We start from the raw sequence: 17,641 nt of genomic DNA, 5'->3' as shown, positions 1-17,641 counted from the left end.
TATAAAGCATAAAACTCCATATATTATACAGAAACAACAATTTTACTGGGAGACTGAGTGGAAAAAGGACTATCGGGGTCGACCAAGATGAGGACGGACAGGAAAGGTGAAGTCAGGTCCCACTGGAGTCCCACTATAGGAACAAGAATAGAAGACAGTGATCGGAGTGATGAAAATGGTCGAGACAGCAAATAGGTCCTTCACGGACTGTTAAATTTGGAAAAGAGAATACAAATATAGCTCCCCCTACCGTTAAAATTTTTATACAAAACTAGCTAAATTCGTTTGTCAAGGTTTGCACTCGTATATAGTGCTTTTCGAGATATCCAATTTTATTGTGAGGAGGCTGGGAACATGCTGCTTAGCCCACACACCATGAAATTTCAAAACTAAACTTAGAAACACCATTCATACTTCATAGGTATACCATAATAATAAAAACATTTCAATTTTTTTCATATTATCGTATATTGTTATCATTACTATCGTTAAAACACACATATATAATTATGTAGAAATACAAGACAACTTATATTATAATATATTAATAGTATATAATATAATATAGGCGAAAAACATAATAATAATTATATATTGTCATGAAATAAAAATTCGGATTACCATTATAATATACTTAAAATATACTTAAACAAACTAAAAAATAAAAATAAAAATATTATAATTAACTGGTATGTATGCGTATAATATTATAATATTGATCACATAATCGTTGATTGTATATATTTATATAATATATATATATACAACAACAAGTGTGAACAACGCAATCGACGCGTGCGAACCTTGTTTGACAATTATAATAGTTTAATATTATGCGTATATTATGATCATTATATATCATTGTAATAATTATAATTATTATGATATCAAATGCACTGCGTCTGTCGCACGCGCCGAACATGCGTAATTATTCGCAATAATAATTAATTATATAATAAAAAATTGAGAGAGAAAAAAGGGCATATCAAATAGGGGTACAATGTATATATGATATATCATTATAATAATATTATGCGTTAAACCTAAAAAGTCTAATCGTAACGTACCTATTATATTATAATATTATATATACCAATAGCGCGAGCTTAAAAGAAAATGTATATATATAAAAAAAATATAATAATAATAAACAACAAAGATAATATATAAGTTACTTTTATACAATACGTTTTATTTGTTTCCATAAAAATTAAACTTAATCTCTTTGTTACAAATTAAATTTTTTTTTTATTTCTTTCTACATATTATAATATATTATACGAAGAATTCGATCGATTTTACGACTTCCCCACACCGGTTTGTATTTTATTTTCTCACATTTTTTCTGTTCTCTATTTGATATATTCATTTTCACACGGTAAGAAAAAAAATCGTATCCTAACTCACCACCTCTCGAGACGTCGTCGTCGGATGCTGGCTGTTACCTACGACTGAATTTCGCTTTTCTGTTTTTCACTTTCTACGAAATTATATTATTATCACCAAGATGACGGAGTTTTTTTGGCAATCGGACTACGGTGTACCTATGTGAGAATTATAACAACAATACAATACTTGCAATGTGTGTGTGTATGTTCGACGACCATGGGATGATAAATGATCACACACGTCATCGATACACGATTTTGAATTTTTCCAAAAGGTTAATATCGACGTCCGCAGTAACTATGATTTTAGAGACATAATTTATTTATTTGTAATAATTACGGTAGAATTTTAGGTACTGCTTCTTTTGCTATGTATCCGTAAGAAAAAATCCCGCGCGAGTTTTTTTTACTATTATAAAACTTATAATATGCTTAATATTCATATCATTATAATATTATTATATGATAAAATGTATGTATACACTGCGATATCACGGAGGTCGTCGTGTTTCGTACCGGCGGTGGACTAATCAAATAAAATCGAAAACAAAAGAAAATCACAAAAAATACATATACCTACCTACTAAATATTCTATATAATATAATAAAAAGAAAGAAGTCAAAAAAAAAAAAAGCTCGTAAAATCGTTTTCCAATACATTATGTTATAATATTATATAATACAAATGTACGCAATTTACTTATATATATATATATATATATATAAATCCATCAGTCGAGAGAACAAAACGAAAAGGGATCTACTATAATATTATAATAAAATGATATTATTATTTTTTTTTTTAATTTTCTTGTCTTTTAAAAGTGAATCGTTTAAATCGTTGTCGATGAGAAGCGCGACCCGACTTCGGTCACTCCGCCTTGTTCGAATCGTTAGTCCCATTCGCCGACGTACATCGGAGTCCTGTGTCCCGTCGGTATATAACCTCTGGTGGGTATGGGGAGCCGTCCGTAGATGTGGTTGTACGGTGAATCGAATACTTCGGCGTCTGCAAAACATAATCAGCAAAAAAAACATTTGCATTTAGTACAAAATTAATACCATATTATAATATTATGTTAAAGCACTAATGCAAGTAACTCATATGATGCAATATACTGTAAAGTCTCTTGCAGCATTATTATCTTATTTAAACATAAAGGTATGCATTATAATATGACACAACTTGCGAGTCTCTAGATAATCCAACGACAAAATCTATTCAAATCGGGATGGGGTGGCGGTGTTGTAGAGGCGATTATTAAAAAAAAAATTATTTTAACATTATTCGTTTTAAAGATATTTCAACTTAAAAGTTCAATCACGTCTAAAGGGCGTAGTCTGGTCCAAGATCACCGATACATATACCTAATTTCCTAATATAATATGTACCTACTATACGGAATTATCATGTATTCATGGGCAGACATTTCACTATATATTTTTAATTAATATCGTGATATTATGGTAAGCAAATATTAAAACTATTTTTATCTTACTTGTTAATTTTTTACTAGGGATACGGTATGGATAATAAAAAAATATGAAATTATTTTATAGATTTGTCTATCCTACAAACTGAATAGCTGCAGTATTGTCATAATACTAAATTATTATATTATTACAGGTAATAATTATGTTCGTTACGCATTGGTGTCACCGCGTAATACACCGTGATCGGGAGAAGTCAGTGGACTAATTATTGCTAATTGGACATTTTGCGAATATCGTTTAGGCGTCGACGTCGTCTTATTTGGACACGATTAACGAAACCGGTATGAGAAAATAACATTATAATTTAAAAAATAATATAATATTAGTCATAAATAATAAAATTGTGCAACACGCGGGGTCGTATATATTGTCGCTGAGCTGTTATACAGTCCTCCGCTGCAGTCGCAAATAACATAATAATACGTAATAAACAATATAATATTAATGGCGTAGTCAACCTACACCAATAAGTCCAATGCACCGGTGGAAATCCGTTGAAATTACAATTCTATGGAGGTTATATTATTATTTGTTATTATTAAAATGTATATTTTTTCAGGTGAACAGCCTCGAATTCGTCCCTTCCTGCTCTGCAGTTACAGATATCACTCTGGCATGGTCACTCCGGATAAGGTAAGAACAATGTCGATCTTTACCTAACCATTATGAAACCTTCGCATAGTGCGATCGTTTATTATACTGTACATTACACACACACACATAGGTCTTAGGAACGATGAGGAACCTATACGGTTCGTACATTTGAAATTCGATTTAATCTATATCGTTTGCAATACCGGGGAACGGGAATCATCGTATGCGTTTGCAACGATTCGCGGGTTCATGGTGGTGGACTTGACGACGGTCGAGCTCGATAATCGATTGTACCCAATAATAATAGGCGTTTCCGGCGCAATTAAATTTGAATAACGGGGTCCGGATTCGTGCCGACAGCCGTGAAGAAAAATCCGCAAAAACATACCAACGTGGAGTTTAATTTTTGTAATACGTACACTAGATTATACCTGTATATAATATTATATTAATATGTGTACCAAAAGCTGCGTAAATGCTTTTATGACCCACATAAATACAGATTCGTACGTGGTTTCAATTCGAGACCGCGGACCGTATTACATTTAAAGGCGAAGGATACTGTACAGTGTGATTTACCGACCACGCTCAACATGCCCTTGAAGTTTAAATAATACATAATATACAATATATAACTCTGTCTTTTGACATTTTTTAGAATACTTAAATAATATAGGGGCCATTATATTTTACTTTTTTATTTAAGGAGTGTCCTAGCTCTGGATATAAAATTAACATTTTTTTTTCAAATATATGAACACACGTTTTATACTGTATATTGTCAAATATAATTTTAAAATATTATTGTTTATTGTTTTTGAGCGTATAAATTGAAATTCAAACGAGTATTATTTTTATAGTTGTTCAAAACCGAATAAAATCATTATAATAAATGGTAAATTGGGTTGAGAAAGCTTTGTGAATAATCCTGTATACAATACTGTATAATATGCTATAATAATAGTAATCCTTTTAACACGAAGTTTATACAACACACTCTAAAAGGTAATATTGTACAATTTACAATGTAGGTATCTGTTATATAATAAAGTATAGACGTTAGGTAGCGGTTTTGGAATGAAACATTTTTTTTTTAATAGAACACTTTCAACCGACAAACGGAAGTAGGATTATATACGGTAAATAAAATATTGACGGTAAACTGTATATTTCATATTATACTAAAAGCGTATAATTAGTTAATAGTTATTAGCTTCGAAACATGAAATCGTGTTGATTGGAGTTTTTTCTTATAACGAAATCGAATGAAAAGAGTCATTAGGACAGTAAGCTGTTTTAAATATAATCTTACAAGACGAGGCGTCTATGCTGTAATTGAAGCGCATAACGTGACAGTAAAGCTTGCTGAATATTTCGAAAGTAATTTTATCTGACCATAAAATATGGGTACAATAATTATATAGATATTCGGAAAAATACGAAACGTACAACTTGTTTCATATTATTCTGAGTAGGTAATAAATTATGTATAATTATTTAAATGCGTATTTTTAAAAAATGATTATTAAATAACCATTTTAACGGATTTGATCTAAGTGTGTTGATAATGTCAGTCTTTTATTCATTTTTTCCAATCTATAGATTATATATTATAATAACAATTGTATGTACTTATTAGTTAATGTACATGCAAATATTAAATTGATGCACAAATCTAAAATAAGTACCTAATAAAGAAGACTTTTATTAATTCCGTTTCACTGACCACTGTTTCGTTACTCAAAACTAATTATATTTAACAGAAACGTTGAAACCACTATACACTACAATTATACTAACTATAGGGCACGGGTGGATCTAGATTAAAATGGTAGAGAAGTCACATTCCTCCTAGGCGCAAACGAAGATCAGTAATAATTAATATCAATATTTGTTCCTATAATATTATAGTGCAGCAAACGAACGCATTTATATTAATTACTGCAACGACGATTATAATATGCACACCTTTCGACATGTTTTGTATTGTGTTATTATATATCTGTCTAGTTAGTTGAAAATATGATTTTGAAATCGACGACATAAACCCGCAGCGGATGCAATAATAATACAACTGAATGAAACGGGAAATGAATAAAATTCGGACCCGTTATCATCGACCGCATAAAATCGAAAATTTCGCCGTGAGATGTATAATTTTACTATAATAGTCGATTAATTAACGCTATCGTGGAGAACTCTTGACCGCCGTGCCGTACACGCACATACTAATCGATTATATTCGATTTATATCCATATCCGAGGCGGTTATTGAATTCACGAAATAATAACTATTAATAATCAAATGTAATGTAAAACAACGATTGCTTACCCATTCCGCTGTCGAAGCTGCGCGTGTGCCACATGGCGGGCTGCGTCTGATGATGATAGTGTACGGCGGCGGCGGCCAGATGACCGTTGGACAGGGCCATCGGATTCTGTTGGTAGCGGGATGGCGGCACGGCGGTGCTCATCTTTGGGCCGACGGGCACATCTTTGATGAACTCCTTGGTCTTTCCGTTGGAAGTCTTGACAAAATTTGGCACTCTGGCTCTCAGTCCACAGTAGTACGGGTCGTCTGAAAACCAAACATTTGTTTTTATAAACGAAAATGACGTAGTGTCGCGACATTCGCCTAGTCAATAGGTATTCGATTGGCGTGTTATTTTTAAATTGAAAACGAGCAGGTAATTATTAAAAACTTAACGTTTGGTACATAAATATGATATATCGGGCGTGAAATCCGAATACAATTCAACCGTTTTGACAATCCGTCTCGGGATCAAACTATCATAGGACACAATTTTTTTTTTATAGACATTGGTTTTTTGCTGGGTACAAGTGTTCTTTTTAGGTGGGTATATCGTTTATTTGTCCTCAAGTCTATGCTTATATAGAAAGCTGTGGTTGTAATATCGTGACAAAATATTGTACACCACCTATACTATCAGACATACGCCTAACCTGCACGACCGTCTATCTTATACTCTTATCGTCTCATGTCGAGTTTCGAGTGAACATTTATAATTACAACGGGTGCGGAGTGCTTAAAATATAATAATAATAAATTGATACTAAATGTCAAGGTACGCATATGCCGTTTCGTTTAGTGAAAGTGCATATACGTCAGCCGGTTCTCCGCGCACCGACTCAGCCTTTCACCTATAGCTGCTGCAGTTTTATTTTTTCACAAACATCTAGAATAGCTATAATAACAACGTGTAACCGGTAATCCGAGTGGATTACGCGAGTACCAATTGTCGTTTCGTATATATGTGCATAATATAATATATTAGGTATTATCCATTTTTTAAACATAGTTTATTTGAAATTATACAATCTGTAAAATTATTTCCAGTAAGCACTAATTGTGCAGTTAATAAAATACTGTACATGTAACACGAATGACTAGTTAAGAAATCACCCAGCTGTAACACTTGTATCTTAAATTTTATTTCGAAGTGACATAATTAGTATGCTCTCTCCTACGCCGATTTATGTCGGAAAGAAGGGCAATTTGGGCGAATTTTAATTCGGGAACGAAAAAGTTTGTAGGTTGCAGATTCTGCTGTTTTTGAGACGATTTGAATTCTTAGGTCTGAGTGAAAAGTATGAGTTGAGGCGTACAATTATATAAATATCGAATTTTATTTCAATCGTACCTAATGAAATCAATGGGGAAGTTTTTATTTATGTATAATATATATATTAAACTTTAATCATTCCTTCGTAGAAATCTGGGTTAAAATACGGCGTTTATAATTGCAATTCTAGACTCGTCATTTACATTTTGAATTTAAAAAAAATTATAGAGGTGAACCGTCGGAAAAAAAGAAAAAGTCAATCTCGCGGTATAAACTTCACGAGTCGTGACGATTTCAAATCGGTTTCCATTCAAGTCTCGCAAGGTTAGGTATAGTTGGTACATTTTGATGGGGGAAATAACAGTTTGCATAATATTCAAAATCCTTAAAAATCCAAAATCGCATTAACACTAACGATACAATAAGACTTCCATCTGTATGCACACCACCGACTATACAGGTATTTCACTGTATATATAAATACTATACACCTACATGTTGTATAGGTGTAAATCATATGAGAATCCACGTTTGTTATTATGTACCATCAATATCGACTTTTCGTATATTATTATTTATAAATCATACAATATGTGATTGACCATGCATGCTCGCACCCCTATTTATCATTTGATTATGTAGCTACCTAATAATTTGTTTAAATTCTGGGTTTTGGAATAATTAGGGTTCCAAATGTTGGTGAAAAGAAGAAGTTTGTTCAAAGTGTGGTCTTCGAGTATACATAAATATACCAAAAAACAAAACTTTAATAAACGACGAAATTGGGACGAAGCATTCTCGATGGATCATCCTGTACATAGATCGTTTGCGATAGGAGAGGCCGAGCGTCTGGCGTGGCAGACGGATATGCGACAGCTGCTGAATCGCATATAAGATATTTACCTACCTATATTATAATAATATAATGATGATGCCCACCATGATGACAAGACGTATAGGCGTAGTACGTATACAAACTACCTCGTTGCTTTTTTATGTTGAATTAGGTAATCTCGACGAAACGGAATAAAAAGAATACGAAAACCAGGCAAGGCCGTTGCCGGATGCAAAGAAATTATAATTATTATTGCACAGACGCATTATGATGGGTAATAATAATGATATATAAGTTTCGTCTTTTGAAATCATCCAGAAAGCGGTGCCGCGCCAGAGTGAATCCTCCGAGAAACATTAAAAAAATGTTTTAAAATACAATATGTATGTAGTATGTACGTATTACATTTATAGCCATAATAGTATAATATAATTATAAATATAATAATATCAATGGCCTCGCAGGATGGGAAATATTCACGACTGATTTTCACTACTATTATATAGTACACGATAATTTTTTTATTCGGAGCACGAGATTTGTTTGCGTTATTTATGTTTCCCATTATTTACGTGGAAACCGTCTTAGTAGCATTTAGGTCACGTCATGTTATTTTATTGAAACACTGATAACAAAATTAATCTTTTCAAAACCGTTGGTAAATATGCCAAGATATAATTTTAAGATAAATGTAATCGACTGAACAAAAAAAAAGAATTGTATGGATACCCGTTGTAATGCTACCATAATATTAAACTATATGTAGTATTAAGTTCATAACTGTAAGTATATTACTAAAATGTTAGGTCTTTTTGTTAATAAAATAAAATAAGAGAATATTATTTTAAATAATCTGCAGCTGTCGATTAAATTTTCTAATACGTTATAATATATTATGTAACAAAGGTAAAATTATGCATAAATGTACTGTGTGCACAGCACATGCCTCTTTCCTCGAACGATTACACTGTTACGAAATCAGCTCCGGAACACAGAATTGCGCTTATTCTTTACCTATATAATATAATAATAATATTATACGTGTGCGCTATAGCTGTGCCAATCGTATACCCGTGATGAGTGGGAAAATCCGTCTGCGGAGCATCACAGCGCTAGTATACGTATTTTTTTAATGGCAGATTATAATATTATATATTATATTATATTGGCACAAGAAGGGACATCGTCGTATTAAATAATACGTACCTATGACGAAATAAGCGTACGTAATACGTATGTATGTATGTATTTACCGTATTTTTTATTGTTGTCCTTGACTTTGTCCTTTCCCCTCGATGAGGTGAACTGCTTCATGGAACCGACCAATCTGTTTTCTTCTTCTTCGATGTCGTCGTAGTCGGGCTGCAATTACCAGAAGAAAAAATGTATAAGGAGACTTTTAGAGAAACACTTGCGACAAATGTATACATGTGCACGCGAAATCTGGCGAGACATAAAACTGTCAGAACGCATTATATAGGTAGATTTTTTAGCGATAGATAATTCGTTTTCCGAGTATATTTATTATTATATACTCGGAAAACGAAAAGACCGAGTATATACATCATAAAATGCGTAGATGTTATATGATGTATCGTCTTACCTCATATATTATACATAATATGATATATAATCTCACTTTTATATTGTACAGTATATACTATTAAATTTAAGTCGCTCGCTTCAACGTGACACATTCAGTTCTCACATCGTTTAAGTCTTAAATACCGATGATGCAGTTAATGTAGTATACCTATTACTAATCGAAGAGGATACATTTATAATATTATTATAACGAATTCGGACTTTTAATATCTGCAAAACGATCATAACCCGGCATAAGTGGTGCTTTTAGCGAGTAGGAATATGCTGCAGGGTTGTCTAATATCTATATAGCACCCAAATTCCCTATGAGTTACAATTACTTCTCCAGTTCTAAGTCAATAAATTATAAAGTATACTAAACGTATTGTTTATTCTCAAAAATATTATTATTTGGAAAGGGTATATTTTTTTCTACTTATAATCTCATAATATTATGCTGTTAATTTATGTGTTGGGAGAGGGGAGGGAGATAAATTGGCAAGTACCCCTAGCTACGGTCTGAACGTATATCGTATATATGTAACATTTATGTACTTTTAACTGGGTAGGAGATCTTGGATATATATCCTTGATTATTTTACACACTCTATTATATATAGGTACTATATCATGTCAAATTCAGAGAGTTCCTCAGACCTGACCAGATTTTTCTTCACCTGAATATCACCAGACTGCTCCACATCATCTAACCACAAGCTCAAACACTGCGATTATATATTATAATAATATAAACCCGATATCTAAAAATACACACATATCTAAAATATTCTTGAAAATTCAACCCAAAAATATTGATACAATATTACTGCACCGAGTAACACAGAAAAAAGCGTTTTATTATGGATAAATTAATCTAAAATTTTTAAAATCATCACTCCATTTTTCATTCAACCCAATTGCAGTTATTATAATATTATATTAGGTATTTGTTATTAATTTTACCTTGGGTATTTCGTGCGGATACGGGTTCGACGGGTCCCTGGGCGGCAGCTTGGGCGGTTTGTCACCCCGGCGCGCCGCGGTCTGCATCATCAGCTGTTCCCGAGTGGCGGCCACCATGTTTGCTCCTGCTATGCTGTACGGGTCCTCGTCCGGAATCGGGATCCTGGGCCGATTCTTGATGTCCACCGTGGTGCGTTTCACTGCGTAAACAACAATGCGCACGACGACGACGATTAAAGACGACATTAAAATAACAGTTATGTGTATCTAATATACCTAGATGATATTATAGGTATAGGTACTATAAAAAGGACCCATAATGATAGAATTCACGGATCAGTGGGGACTACTAGGGTCTAGGGGGCAACACAAAAACATGGGGAGGGGATGCCTCAAAGTGATAAATCACTAACTGCGATATTTTGAATACTCCAATGATTTCGAGAGGTGAATACGTAATCTGTACGTGGCTAAAGTTATATTATGTAGAACGAGTCCACCCTCGTTCTAGCGTTCACCCTGTTATCTACTACGATATATAAAAGACCATTCGTTATGGAAAACTAAGTCTATATCCAGCACCAAGGTCCTCCGTATACCTATATATATATTATAATATTTAAGATCTCCCAAGTCTTAAGCTCGTGACGATTCGAATACGAAACACAATTATGTTATATCATATTGTTTTATTCCGACGAACGTGGTACGATTGATTTACTCTATAATATAATAATATATATCGCAGACACTGACGCAGCCTGAGTACGTATTATTGTTATTACGCGGTGTCCGGTTAGACGCGACCGTTTTGAACCATAAACCGATGGAAATCGGCACCGAGTTATAATAGATATATGCACATAACAAACCAACGCATATCCCTTTTTAAGAGTGTTTTAACCCCGGGTCCGCATTCCCGTCAGCAACCCGATTTTCCACTCTCCTGCCTCCGCGATAACCACGCACATATATATAAATATAGATAATAATATCATTTCGTTGCGCGTGCGTGTGTATGTGTGTGTATCTCTCTCTCTCTCTCTCTCTCTCTCTCTCTCTCTATCTTTCTTTGTCTCTTTGTCCACGTCTCTGTCTCCACGTGTCTCTTTCGACCGAGGAGAATAATAATAAAATAAGTCATGACCGCGATACTCATCATCTGCAATGGTTAACGGTTGTGCTTAATATACATGTATATAATATATACTATTATACTATATATATTATACTATCCTAAGTGCGCCATCGACAACGGGACACTGCACCGAAACGGATTAATCACCGCGACGGACGAACTATGTGCCAATTAAAAGGTCACTGCCGCCGGGTAAAAAAACGGCAAAAACTGCACTTGACGAGATATCGCGAGCGCGGACACGACAACGACGACTACGACAACGACGTAATAATATATTACACGAACGACGCGCGCGCGCTCAGCCGACCACCCACGCCGCGCGGAGACATGATCTATACGAATGTAGGACGACATATGTTTTCCCCTCTGCCACGAACAATCGGATAGTACCGTGCAAAGTCGTGTGGAAATATTCCTCCACTCACCCGATCAAAAAATTCTCTTGATCTCCCCAGCAGAGTATTACATACAAATGTTGGCTTTTCGAGCAAACGTATTCAATTCTATCGTCATATTAATATATGTATATTGTATATACCTAGAAGAGCACGGTTACCGTTTAGAATTCGACGGATCAGCGAAAATGTTTTTCATCACTAAAAACAAAAACGCTTTTCAGTGTATGATGGAGTGAAATTATAATATGACGTATAATATTAGAAACGAGACAGAAATTCTGAATTTAAAAATTTAATATACACATGCTATATTTCGTACAGGTAATAATTCCAAAGACCAAACAAAAAGTTTATCGATATTTCGATCGTCAATTTATGTTCGATCGAAAAAAGTACGATATACTTTAACACAACTAGCATACATATATATATATATATAATTATATATATATATATATACAAACTTATAAACGTACGACAAGAGTAAAACGCGTCATCCGCCTGAGACCTGTTGCTGCAGCGCGTAACACTATAATAATAATATATAATACGCCGATGACCGACCGCAAAACTACATTCCCGTTCGATCGTTAAACTAGCGTATAGTGTATGCGTTATACAACACAACGATTGAACTTTATATTATTTTATTATCGAATAAACGATAATATAATAATGGACATTAATATAAATATGAGACTATGATGCGATCCAAAACTCGGCGCACGAAATTCAACGTTATAGTTTTATTTTCTTTCGTTATATTAATAAATAATAGGTATATATAGGTATTCAAAATATTTCCTAACCTCGAGAGATCGCGTCTGCGCTGTTTGGTGTATAATGCTTAGTGATATGTTGATCGTGATGACATTTTTGTTCGAATTCATATTATAGGCAAGGATCTCGACGATAATTACGAAAATAATAAAAACCATTTTGCCGTCGATCCGTAAACTCGGGAAACATACGATATATATGTATATATATATATGTATATATAACATGAACGTTACACTTAATCGGTCGAGGCTACGCACAGATATTTGAAAATATTACGATAATCTATAAAAGCCCTGAGACGGTATATAACTATAGTATTATTATACGATACGATTTATTGCCGCGTGTGGCGCGTGCAGTCACGAATTTCGCGGGATTGAATAACACCGATGCAACGAGTAGGCACCGCACACGCATAGTGATATAGTGTAATAATAATATTATTATATATTTGATAACCCTATTCTAAATGGGTAAACGATTTCAAGGGGAGCTAACATTTTTTATGAATTGATTTAGCCCAACCTCAAAACAAAAATAAAAAACGTTCGTGTCCCTAAAGCGCGTATTCCTTATTTCTCCCCTTCAACCCCTTCAACTACGTGATGTTATAGCGAGCAAATTTTATATAGTCCTAATAGTGATATAATATAACTACGTAAGAAGTCAAAACATCTCACACATCCACTATAATCTGCTACCGTGGATGTATCTATGTGGCTATATAATATGTTATTACTTATTATAGAGAGTATTGCGTATACGATTTTGTATATAAACGAAAATAGCATCATAAGTAACCGCCTCTTCATGTTTATATACTCGCTGTCGTTCCGGGCAAAGATCACTGCGCGTGAAGATTTCATCGTGAAAAAGCGGTCTGCGAGTGTTCCTTTTACGTACAATTATGCACACACACCTATCTATACTATATATACATCATATTATTATACTAGGCATTAAATTGTGCAACGATCATGACGGGTCCAGTGAAGTTGTCATGCGGCGATTGATCGAATAATGTACTATATAATACGCGCGTTTTTGTGTATGTGCGCGCGACAAACGATGATGAACTTTGGTACGATTTTCTCGAATCAAAATCATTTCAGTTCAGCGACCCGAATTGCTGCAGATATACGTATTAATATAAATTATAATATAATGGTAATACACCGGAGGACCGCCGAACGAATCAAACCGCGGTGGGAACCCAAGCCTCCGGGGCTGAACATAGGACTAATCAAATCGCGGTCCTGTGACCAATCAAAAGAAATCGGGACCGCGTGTCCATTGTTTGCGACTATTATTGACTGTCTGCGGGCTCGCATATTCATTTCACGCATCGTGCTGCTATAGGTGTTATCTATACTGCAGTATTTGTATCCGCAGCCTTTATTTTTTTTTTTTTTGTCAGGTCAATAAGACCGAGTACGTGCGCATATAATTATTAGATACATTATAATAACGTATATATGATTCAGTAAGAAACGATAACTGGGAAAGAACGTCATTAAATGGCCGGGAAATGTTCAATGTTGTCTAAATTCAAATTAGCTAATAATGTAGGGGAATGTTGTTAAAAAGTAATTTTATATATTGTGCTGAAAATGTCGTGCCAATGACATTACTCCAAAGATTAGTGGTTAAGGATGGTAAATACATTGTAAATTACGGTTTTAATGAGAAAATTAGTGGTGCTGAAGGGGCTTCAGCGAAAAGGACCTGTTTATTCAGTTATTGTCTAATGATCATGGATTCCACAATGTTCAACTTCAGCTCCCCTAGTAAGTCATAAAAAATCAATTATTATCTACAAGGTATTAAGTATTTATGGATTATTACAGAGATTTTCTCTAGCACTAATACAATTTCAAATTCTGATTTTTACATTTTAGCGGAGTCCATAATATGATATGCATATTTCATAATACATCCTCCTCCTATTTTACGTGATAGATCGTACAAAATCACTAACTTTTGATTCTTAAATGGCTTTGATAGATTTATTTAATATTAATGACGACCCAATATATATACATATACGATTTCAATAATTCTCAATTTTTAGGAAATTTTTAGTTATGTAACCTGGCTAATGTCATATTTTCCCATATTTACGTCTTTGACCTTAAAATGTATATAAATCTGCAAACTCCTATTACCCATATAATATAATAATTATCAAGAATACTTGTATAGTTATCACGCGTCTTACCAATACCACCGTAGTCATGGCATTTTCCGAAGACTTTAACGTTCGTCAACGCGTGAAAAAAGGAGAACAGAAAAATTCTACGAGTATACAACAATATTATTACTGAGTACGATGTGTTGAAATTTGATTGTTTTATAATTTATATCTATTTCAAGTATCCGTAGTAATAATACGTGGTCGACGACTCCTTTCAATAAAATTATCTCTTTTTGATATCAAAGACGATAATATACAATAATGATACCTCTATACTGCAGTGGGAACGGTTAATATAATAATAATAAAAAAAAAATGAATAAAATAATATCTTCGAACAATGGAATAGGTAGGTACATCCCTCTTCGCCCCTCAGCCCTATTCATCTCACAGTGAACATACATATTATATATATGCGCTGGAAAACGAAAGCGGACAGAAAATGCAGGACAAGTGCACTGACAACACTATTACTATAATATAATAATCGTCATCCAACGATGGGCGCGTGAGTGGGAAAAAACATGGTTCGACGAAAAACCACTTACTTGGTGGCAATTTTGACTTGAGCATATCCATGGCTACGACGTTTATGATCAACACCCATATAGGGCTGTCCAACATGTCCTGTTCGTTCTTGACGAAGCTGATAGCACTCAAACACTGACATTCCAGACGCCTGCGGTCAGGGTACGCTCTGCGCAATTCTCTGGAGACGTTCTGTTGGAATTTTTTCATGTCAAATAGCTGAAACGGAAAAAAAAACAAATGATTATTATTATTAAACACCCACAGATCAGGAGATTAAAAGAGTATGCGTTGTACGCTGCGGGGAGGAGTTTTATAACAAAGTATTATTATTATATTCAAAGAGCTTGAAACTTGGAAGTCACATATTATAGTATTATGCCTATTATATAGTTTGTACTTTGCAAACCAATATTATGGATAATATTTCAGAGTAATCTCAGTTAGAATACCAATAATGTTTTTCACATTCTGACAGTATATTATAATACAGTCAAATACTGTTGGTTATTATACACATAATACACATTTAACGTATACGATTTCTTATTCTATAATAATGTATAGTCGATCTAGTTGTGACATATATTTCTCTTTTGTTGAAAATGAGCAACTACCAAAAAAAACTAACAAATAGTATTTAGATACTATTGTATACATAATATTTTATTGTCGACCCGCCACAATAATGACGACTAACATTGTAAGCACAATAAATTGGTAAATTATTTGACGACCGTCCGTCCGGCCTCAATGTTTGGCTCACACAAGTCCATTGTACGAAGAAATCTTAAAACAATAATAATAATATCAAATAACACGTAATAATAGTCAATAATGTATTCGCCATTTCACTCGCGCGTATAGCGGACAACTTTTCGTGGCGCTACCCGGGTTGTTGCTGCTGGTCGTATCTACATTTAATAATAATGATGATGATGATAGATTAAGGCCGTTATCTTATATATTTTATTTTCCCGAACGATATTATACTATATTTTTAGTCTCACAAACGTGCCACCCAATAGCCGCGTTTCGCAGTCGAATGACACCTCCCCTCCCTACAGTGTACATTATAATATACTAAGTACGATATTGTCCGCGCGTATAAGATAAATGCGCCGCCGGCGCGCGCATTTCAATGGACACCTTATCTGCGGCGGCGGCGACGTGTGCCGCGCGGGGCGGCCCCGCTGTGGAATGCATTTACGGCGAAAACAATTGTCGTAAGTACGCTAGAGGTGGTCGAACTAATTACCGGGGCATCGGGAATTACCATTCAATGAACCGCTCTCTTCGGGACGGTGCCGCAACATCAGTGCATATTATATACCTGTGTATATAAATGAAGCTGCGGTACATGATGTATAATATATCAATATATACGGGTAGGTAGGCACTTGGTAGGTATAGGTAGGTACAGACGTAAATCAAAAAAGAAGAAAAATTTAAGAAACGACGCACAGAAGGGAAATTAAAAAAAAAATTGAACGGCCATTGTTCTGTCTTTAATTCCCTACCAAACACATCCCAACCCCTTCCCTCACACGACCGTATTTTTTGACCTTCACGCGGAAAGGCTTATCTCGGCGGTTGGAAAACAAAACGGAGGGAAAAAAACGTATCCGCGTCAAACCATAACGATACCTATTTCTAATTACGCGTTTTGTTCGGTCGTATATAATATATATTATAATACATGTATATAAATATTTTGTATAAACGCGTTGATAATGCGTTTTATTGTAAGATAATTCTGCGGTGCATGGTCGAAGTGGAAAGGCAAAATAAAAAAAAAAAATAAAACTGCCCCGACAATGACGACGACGATGACTATTATGACGACCACCTACGCACTATATTATATATATATTAAGTATATGCCTAGGTATCTGCTTCGCTTTATCGATTTATATATATATATATTGTTTGATAAACTATACGAGCGCAATAGAATATTATATACAGCTGATATATATATATATATATATATATATATATGTATGTACCTATAGTTATAAATGTATAAAAAGACGCTCGTTTTTCCGTGAATATATACAATGCATCGGTTGTTAATTTTTACGGAAACTGATATAAAGTGGTAAAACGTATATGACGTTGTTTGCAAACCCGGTGATGGGTAACTCACAATAAG

General features: G+C 34.1%; 1 protein-coding gene across 3 annotated transcripts in view; it reads right to left on the bottom strand.

Moving 5' to 3' along the window:
- Positions 1-449: 449 nt before the first annotated feature.
- The window catches only part of LOC100165611, a 141,134-nt gene continuing 123,942 nt past the window's right edge, over positions 450-17,641 (bottom strand). For 2 of the 3 annotated variants that reach the window (XM_029487847.1, XM_001944155.5), the window contains exons 6-10: positions 15,507-15,705; positions 10,443-10,651; positions 9,149-9,257; positions 5,809-6,054; positions 450-2,397 (exon numbers count right to left, since the gene is read on the bottom strand). In XM_029487847.1, the coding sequence (XP_029343707.1) occupies positions 2,282-2,397; positions 5,809-6,054; positions 9,149-9,257; positions 10,443-10,651; positions 15,507-15,705 (879 nt within the window). In that variant the 3' untranslated portion in view covers positions 450-2,281. The remainder of the gene's footprint in view (positions 2,398-5,808; positions 6,055-9,148; positions 9,258-10,442; positions 10,652-15,506; positions 15,706-17,641) is intronic. The other variant, XM_029487848.1, reaches the window with a different exon arrangement.

Source organism: Acyrthosiphon pisum, chromosome A1, assembly GCF_005508785.2.
Source record: "Acyrthosiphon pisum isolate AL4f chromosome A1, pea_aphid_22Mar2018_4r6ur, whole genome shotgun sequence".
Classification (NCBI taxonomy): Eukaryota; Metazoa; Arthropoda; class Insecta; order Hemiptera; family Aphididae; genus Acyrthosiphon; species Acyrthosiphon pisum.
The sequence above is the reverse complement of the archived record's forward strand: the minus strand, read 5'-3'. Positions and strand labels throughout refer to the sequence as shown.